The sequence below is a fragment of the Cibotium barometz genome, chromosome 1, assembly GCF_041138505.1.
Source record: "Cibotium barometz isolate CiBa-2024 chromosome 1, ASM4113850v1, whole genome shotgun sequence".
NCBI lineage: Eukaryota > Viridiplantae > Streptophyta > Polypodiopsida > Cyatheales > Cibotiaceae > Cibotium > Cibotium barometz.
The window spans coordinates 82,373,273-82,381,810 of NC_141046.1; the positions used below are offsets into that span (position 1 = coordinate 82,373,273).

The window sequence follows — 8,538 nt, forward strand, 5'->3', positions numbered from 1 at the left end:
GCTGTAGAGCCTAAATTTGCACTGTTCTGGCATAGCTTCCCCAGCCCTCCAGGAGCAATTCTGATGTATTGGATGATAAATAATGTATTTTTATACATGATTAAAGGTATTTTTATTTTATAAGTTACTATTTTTATAATTAATGTACTCAACTTCATTATAAATGTATCAGAAATGATCCTGAGTGGCTAGGGGAGCAGTGCCAGAACAGTGCGAATTTTGAACCTGCACCGCCGTTGCATAGCCTAAATTCGTACTGTTCTGACATAGCTTCCTCAGTCCTCCAGGAGCAATTCTGATGCATTGAAAAACAATGTAACTTTACACATGATTAAAGCTGTTTTTATCTTATAGACTATTGTTTCTCACAATTAGTGTACTCAACTTTATTATAAATGCATCAGAAATGATCCTAAGTGGCTGAGGGGAACAGTGCCAGAATAGTGCGAATTTTGAGCTTGTACCGCTGTTGCAGAGCCTAAATTCACACTGTTCTGGCATAGCTTCCCCAGTCCTCCAGGAGCATTTCTGATGCATTAGATGATAAACAATGTAATTTTACACATGATTAAAGCTGTTTTTATCTTATAAACTATTATTTCTCACAATTAGTGTACTCAACTTCATTATAAATGCATCAAAAATGATCCTGAGTGGCTGGGGGAGCAGTGCCAGAACAGTGCGAATTTTGAGTCTGCACCACTGTTCTGGCATAGCTTCCCCAGTCCTCTAAGAGTAATTCTGATGCATTGGATGATAAACACTATATTTTTACACATGATTAAAGATGTTTTTATCTTATAAACTAATATTTCTCACAATTAGTGTGCTCAACTTTATTATAAATGCATCAGAATTGATCTTGAGTGGCTGGGGGAGTAGTACCAAAACAGTGTAAATTTTGAGCCTGCACCGCTGCTGCAGAGCCTTAATTTGCACTGTTCTAGCATAGCTTCCCCAGTCCTCCAGGAGCAATTCTGATGCAGTGGATGACAAACAATATAATTTTACACATGATTAAAGCTGTTTTTATCTTATAAACTATTGTTTCTCCACAATTAGTATACTCAACTTCATTATAAATGCATCAGAAATGATCCTGAGTGGCTGGGGGAGCAGTGAATAGTGCGAATTTTGAGCCTGCACCCTCGCTGCAAAGCCTAAATTCGCATTGTTCTGGCAGAGCTTCCCCAGTTCTCCAGGAGCAATTCTGATGCATTAGATGATAAACACTATATTTTTACACATGATTAAAGGTGTTTTTATCTTATAAACTACTATTTCTCACAATTAGTGTGCTCAACTTTAAAGCATAAAAAATGATCCTAAGTGGCTGGGGGAGCAGTGCCAGAACAGTGCGAATTTTGAGCCTGCACAGCTGCTGCAGAGCCTGAATTCGCACTGTTCTGGCATAGCTTCCCCAGTCCTCTAGGAGCAATTCTGATGCATTGGATGATAAACGCTATATTTTTACACATGGTTAAAGGTGTTTTTATCTTATAAACTATTGCTTCTCACAATTAGTGTGCTCAACTTCATTATAAATGCATCAGAAATGATCCTGAGTGGCTAGGGGAGAAGTGCCAGAACAGTGCGATTTTTGAGCCTACATCGCCGTTGCAGAGGCCAAATTCACACTGTTCTGGCACAGCTTCCTCAATCCTCCACAGGAGTATTTCTGATGCCTTGGGTGACAAACTGGCACATGATAGACACTCCATGTTAAACAAACATGATGACACCGAGACATTGTAAGAGAAACTTAAAATTTTAATTATTAAAAAGTTACAAATGAAAGCCAAATAGGCTTGTAAGGTTAACATCTAAGATCTCTAGATCGTGTCTCACTCACCTCAAATGCGCCGAGCTAGTTGCATGTCCTTGGCAGATATGGTAATCCTCTTTGCATGTATTGCCAGGAGGTTGGTGTCTTCAAAAAGCCCAACAAGGTAATCCTCGGAGGCTTCTTGCAATGCTTCAAGGGTAATCTCCTGCACACGGAACTCTGTTCTATATCGTTGGAGAATCTCCTTCACTATGCGAGCAAAAGGGGCTCTTCTTATCAGCAACTCAGTGTTCCTCTAGTAAAACTTGATTTCTTGTAGAGCCCTATGCCCTTGGCGCATCCTTCTCCTTGGAGCTCTCTGTGTTGTGTTAGTCTGAATCCTCCTCCTCCTGTTGCTGTGGTACCTGTGTATCAAGTTCCTCCCGGGTAGGTAGGGGACCTTGTCATGGTAATAGGGTCTTGCCACCTATGGTGCTGCACAATGTAGGAATGTTTTCACCAACCCAGTCAAACTACTCATCATTGGCCTCTCTGTCTTGATCTCTGGGGTGGCTGCATTGTGGGGTCTTCTTCACACGCTTGCTCCCCTGCATGTGTGTGCACTGGCGTTTCTGTGGGAGGAGGGTTGGACTCTAGTGATCCCATTGGGCGTGTCCTAGAATCCAAGGGGTCACTCTCTTCTGTGGTGTCGCCAGTATGTGGTTGTTGGGTGCCTTGCATTGTGTTTTGTGAAGGCATGGTAACACGTGCGTTTTGTGAAGGCATGGTAACACGTGCGGTGTTCTTGGTGCGTGCCATATCCATGTACGACTATGCTAACGTGGTGATGTGCTGGTGTCCTTACGTGGGTGTCTACGTAGATCTTGAGCTCAAGATCTCTAAAAAAGTAAAATGAAAATGAAGTGAGAGAAGGAACTATTAATAGTTTTTTTTAAGGAAAAAAAAACAACATAACTAAACTTATTTTCTTAGCCTTATTACATCTAGATTTATGTTGGTGCGTGCACAACCCAATGCCTCCCTTGTCTCCTCATTCGTGCACGCCAAAGCACCATGCCTATGGGGAGCATTGGTCTGCAACCATTCAAGCCGAGCATGACTTTTTCTAGCCTTGCGTGCCTCTTGTGCAAGCTCAGATTGTTAGGCCCGCTCCCTAACCAATACCCTTCCAAAGGTTATGCGATAAGACCAATTGAACATCTCTTGTATAGATAGTTTGTACGTGTTCCTCCTACAGAAGCTCCACCTCCATGTCTTGTATTTTTGAAATAAATCCCTCTTGGGGCTAACGTTTTACAAGTCTTATTAAAGTCACCTTTGATTGGCAAGCTACAACCCTTGTACTGTAAACTCATTAAATGGTAGCGGCTCCAATTATACGATGTATGTGGCACCACCCCTTGCTCAACACCCTTTTTTCCATAAAGAGAAGTTCTAGTTATTAAAGAGCCAAGATTCCACGAGTGAGGACGAAGATGACGAACCCATAAGAAACCTTCGTTGTTCCTAATTTATATGTACCAACTATGGCTAGATGAGCTTGACTCAAGTTTGTGTAGCTTGTGGATTCTCAAAGAGAGAAACTAGTACTCGATATAAAAATGTTTTTTTAAACCCTGAAATTTAAAGGCAATGCTTAGGCTTAACTGGGATTTAGACTCGAAAATCAGTAGAAATAATTCAAATCAAGATTTTTGAATTTCAGCCAAGAAATTACAAGCGGGGTTAAGTGAGCACTCAGAGAAACCATGGGTTAAAAGCTGACCCAAACGTGGCTCTTTCAGTAGCCAATTAGGGCTTGAAAAATACAATAATAAGTGCACGCTGAGCACCCACCACCCACTAGACTGATTTTATCGTAGCCTATGTATTTGCGCGTAGAATATTTGAAAAATACAATAATAAGTGCACGCTGCGCACCCACCACTAGATTGATTTTATCGTAGCGTGTGTATTTGCGTGTAGAATTTTTGAAACAGCCTCGCATTTGGCGTGCATTCGTCCAGGCTTGGAGGAGTGCTCTGAAACATTTGAAGTTGGGCCAGAGCTGCAAAACAGCCTTTGTGTGGGATCGTACGAGCCCGAAGGTTTTGGAATTATCCTTCCCCTCTGGAGTCTGAGCGCTCTCTCTCTCTCTCTCTCTCTCTCTCACACACACACACACCCCCCTATATATATTAAACCTTTCGATCTTTTTTAATTTAGTGTAAAGGGTTATGCGTAGGTACATTCACTCTTCCTTGTATCGTCAAACCCACGGGCGTACTTGCATAAGAGGGTCCAGGAGGAAAGCTTTAGCCTTTAGCCACAGCAGGCTGAGCAGCCTGCCGGCCAGGTCGGGCAGCCTGCGAACTGTAGGTGGTTTTCTTTTACTACAGGACCACCCATATTTGCCACACTTCCCAAGAGAATCCATCCTTGTCGGTTTGATCGGTACCTCGTTCGTGTGCTTTGCCTTTTTGTTTCCAAATCCCTAAAAAGTAAAAGTAAAGTCTAGTGATTCTTGACGAGAGAGACGGTCATTCCTTCAAGATGCAGCCAGCTAGCTGCCAACTTCAAGGGAAAGGGAGGCGCAACCGCAAGAAACCAAGTTTTGGGTAACAAGGGACAAAGGCAAAGGTCAAGCCAAGTTTGGGTAACTCAAGGGACTAAGGGGAATCATGAGGAGGGGCTGCAAAGCCACTTTATCCAATGGCTTAGAACATGCCATTTGTAGAAAGGCGCTTCTTTATCGACACACTTCATCACGAACCCCATGATCCTTGTGGTGGCCCCCTCCTTTTGTGGAGTTGCTACGCAATCTCATTAACCTTTACTTTTTTGGTTTGGAAACTTGATTGCTCACTGTGACTCTGTGTATTATATGTGAGACTGTATTATATGTCTCTCTTAAGGGTATGGGTATCACATGTATCTCTAACGAGAGAGGGGGAGCGAAGCCTTTGAAGCGGACCTGTGACCTGCCTGTGTGACTCTCTGTTACAGTCTTTTGGCCGAGACTCGTCCTTCATAGGCACATTTCTTTCTCTGCATCGTGCATAACAGAAGCCGTGAATGCAACAAGGCCGGTGGCGCATGGCACGCAGTGGCTCGTCTGCCCTTCATCGCCAGATTAATGAAGCACAAGCCGCACGGCCACGGCCATCACTCCGCGTTTCCATTCAACGCAGCGGGAGCTGTTGGGCAACGGGAAGCAAACGCTAGTAATAGGAGTAGTCGTCGTCGTCGTCTAGCCTTCCGCCCAGGTTCTCAATTTACAACTCCCATTGTTAGTGTCATGCACAGAATTCGATTACGGGCAACAGCACAGTCTTGATCCAAGGGCTGAGTAGATGGCAGGTGTTCTGATGTGCAGGTGCCTCTCTTTCTTCTTGACTACCCTTTCCTTTACCATTAGTGGTGGCAATGGGCTTCTCAATTCGGAAGGCCAAGTGTTGTTAGGGTTTAAAGCAGCTGTGCAAGTTGACCCTTTCGACATCTTGAGCAACTGGGACTCCAGCGACCAGGACCCTTGCAATTGGAACGGCGTGCAATGCTCGCCGCCCGATGAAGGCGCTGTTGTCGTTACCCTCAGCTTGCCAAGGGCCCAGCTCCAGGGCTCTCTTGCCGCCGAGCTGGGCGGGCTCCTCCACCTCCGCCATCTCAATCTCCATAACAACCAATTCCACGGCTCCATCCCGCCTCTCCTCTTCAACGCTACCCAGCTCCAGAGTCTCTTCATCTTCTCTAACAACCTCTCCGGCCCCCTCCCCCCTCAGATCGGCCACCTCTCCGGCCTCCAGAACCTCGACCTATCACGAAACGCCCTCGCCGGCAGCATCCCCGACTCCCTCGCCAATTGCACCCGCCTCACCTCCCTCTCCCTCAACCACAACTTCTTCTCAGGCCACATACCAGCCACCATTGGAGCCACCTTGCAATCCTTGAAAAAACTGGATCTCTCCTATAATTCTCTCAGCGAGACCATACCTCAAAGCCTCGGTGAGCTTCGGTCTCTAGTAGACATCTTGAATCTATCGCATAACCAGCTCTCCGGCGCCATTCCGGCAAGCTTCGCCGAATTGCCGGCCAATTTCACCTTGGACCTCTCTTACAACAACCTGAGTGGAGCCATTCCTCGAGATGGCGCTCTCGCTAATCAAGGGCAAACCGCTTTCTTGGGCAATGCAGGCCTATGTGGCCTCCCCTTGTCTACTTCTTGCGCTGGCCCTAGCCCTGCTTTGTCCCCTCCTTCTAGCGCAGCTCTTACTACCACAAAAAGAAGCAAGGGCCTTAGCAAAGGGGCTATTACCGCCATAGCCATTGGGGACGCAGCAGGGGTGGCTCTCGTCTGCCTTGTGTTTCTCTACTGCTATTGGCGCAAGTTTTCTCAGAAGAAGAGCAGCAAGGCCAGTTCAACGCCCAGCCCAGAAGCTGGGGGTCCTAATTCGAGCCGAGCAAGCTGGCTCTGCACCAAAAACAGCACCTCGGAAAGCGCCGAAGCTCTCGAGCAGGGGGAGCTGGTGGCTCTGGACGATGAGGTCTCCTTCAATCTGGACGAATTATTGAAAGCGTCTGCTTATGTTCTGGGCAAGAGTGGAGTGGGTATTGTATACAAGGTGATTCTCTCCAATGAGCTAACGGTGGCCGTGAGAAGGCTGGGAGACGCGGGTACCCACAAGTTCAAAGAGTTCCAAGCGGAGGTAGAAGCCATCGGGCGCATCAGGCATCCCAACATTGTAAGCTTGCGAGCTTACTACTGGGCAGCCGACGAGAAGCTCCTCGTTTACGATTTCATCCCCAACGGCAGCATAGGCTCTGCACTACATGGTAACACAGTAAATGCTGTGGCTGGATTGTTAGTCATCAGTAATAATATAAACGAGTATTATTAATCCTGTAACAAGTATTATTATAGGCTAAAGAATAGCTGGAACAGCGTTACTTCACTAATTAGTGATCTCGTATGTACTGTGCTCACTGTGAAAGTGCAGGTCAATCTTTGGCAATATCAGAGCCCCTCCTTTGGTCCTCTAGGCTAAAAATTGCAAGGGGCACAGCAAGAGGCGTCGCGTTTCTTCACGAACAAGACCCATCGAGGAAGTGTGCCCACGGGGACATAAAGCCCAGCAACATTCTACTAGACATGGAGATGGAGCCCTATTTAGCAGACTATGGTCTCAACAGGCTGCTCAGCATTGTAGGCAGTGGGGTGCCAAACCAAGCTGGGAAAGTGAGCGTGTCATCGCGATCTTCAGGAAGCACAATCAGCTGTACTGTGCCTCCCATCAGCCCAGATGACCTGCATTACCAGCCACCAGAAGCCGCATTGTCAAGGAGCAGCAGGCCCACGCAGAAAGGGGACGTCTACTCGTTCGGCATGGTGCTGCTGGAGCTCCTCACTGGCAAACCGCACGTGCGGTCCCCTTCGCCCGAGGTGGATTTGGCACAGTGGATCGAGGCGGCACTGGAAGGCAAGAAGCCCCTGCTGCGCATCGTGGACCCCGTGCTTGTGGACGAGATGCACCGAGCGGACGACATGCTGGGCGTCTTGAAAATCGCCCTGGCTTGTGTTGATCCACAACCCGATCAACGCCCCTCCATGCGACAAGTCTCCGACTCTCTCGACCAAATTGGGTGCAACCTCCAAGTGTAAGCGTCTCCTTGGCATTCACTTCCCCCGCCCCCATCTACGCAAAGGCACCCATTACTTTTAAACATTATTATGATCATATATTAAATGATTCAAACACTCCTTCCATTTTCAATTTTCAAGTTGGCTTGCCTCTATGTGTATTCCCTTCTTCAAAAATACAAAATACACCAACGAGTGCAAGCTCATGTGAGAGAGCCTTGGTCTCTACTCCCTAGTCCCAAGGTCTTGTGTTCAAGTCTTGGGGGCCTCGTTAGGTACCTACTCTTGATGGGTTGATTATAAGCGTGTACGATGGCTTCGCCAGTCCTCATCCCGGCAGGGCCGCCTCCACCTCACGGAGGTTGGGTGTGTGTGTGTTTCTAAAATTTCTTGTACTTTCGAAAAAAAAAATACAAAATACACGCAAGTCGTCGTCACCTTTGTACCACCAATATGTTCACTTGCCCATATAATCTTAGCCCTTAGCTAAGCTTCTATATCACCCCATATATAACTATGTTTCTCTTTTACATGTGCAATGCTATGGATAATGGGTTAGGTTGGGCAAAGAATATTCATGGGAGTAGGGGTTTATTTTTTGGCATTTGAGATCTTTCAAGGTATGTCATCTGATGGGTAATAGGTCAATTTGGGCAAAGGATATTCCTAGCTTTAGGGTTTTTGTTTTTGTTTTTTGTTTTTTGTTTTTTTTTTGGGTTTTTGCATTTGAGATCCTTTTTGGGCAAAGAATATTCGTCGCATTATGGTTTTGTTTTCTAGTATTTAAGATCTTTCAAGGTATGTCATCCAATGAGTAATGGATTATTTTGTTTTCTAGTATTTAAGATCTTCCTAATTGTAGGGGTTTTGTTTTCTTGCATTCGAGATCCTTTAAGGTATGTCATTTCTCCACATACATCATTGGACTCGAGAGGAGTTTTTCTATGCCTTCTTAGTTAATCATCTTACATGGGTCATGGGTGTTGTGACGTAGCGATCTCTTTCTACCCCCCCTCCCCCCTTGCCGCTCGCCCGAAAAAAAAAGTTTAGCCTAATAACCTTTAGGAGACATGCTCACTTGGCTTTGAGAAAGTTATGGTTATCATGATAAAGTGGCATGTTGAGAGAGAACTATAGG

At 45.9% G+C, this 8,538-nt stretch overlaps 1 protein-coding gene across 1 annotated transcript; it reads left to right on the top strand.

Moving 5' to 3' along the window:
* Positions 1–4,629: 4,629 nt before the first annotated feature.
* LOC147642511 (receptor protein kinase-like protein ZAR1) lies at positions 4,630–7,846 on the top strand. The gene is made up of 2 exons (XM_086807134.1): positions 4,630–6,595; positions 6,760–7,846. Exons 1-2 carry the CDS (start codon positions 5,119–5,121, stop codon positions 7,419–7,421), a joined length of 2,139 nt encoding a protein of 712 aa, XP_086663260.1. The 5' UTR covers positions 4,630–5,118; the 3' UTR covers positions 7,422–7,846.
* The last annotated feature ends 692 nt before the right edge of the window (positions 7,847–8,538 follow it).

Coding starts and splice junctions, on each gene's coding strand:
- LOC147642511 (XM_086807134.1), top strand. CDS start 5,119: ATGGCAGGTGTTCTGATGTGCAGGTGCCTCTCTTTCTTCTTGACTACC. Junction 6,596..6,759: donor CATAGGCTCTGCACTACATG/GTAACACAGTAA, acceptor GTGAAAGTGCAG/GTCAATCTTTGGCAATATCA.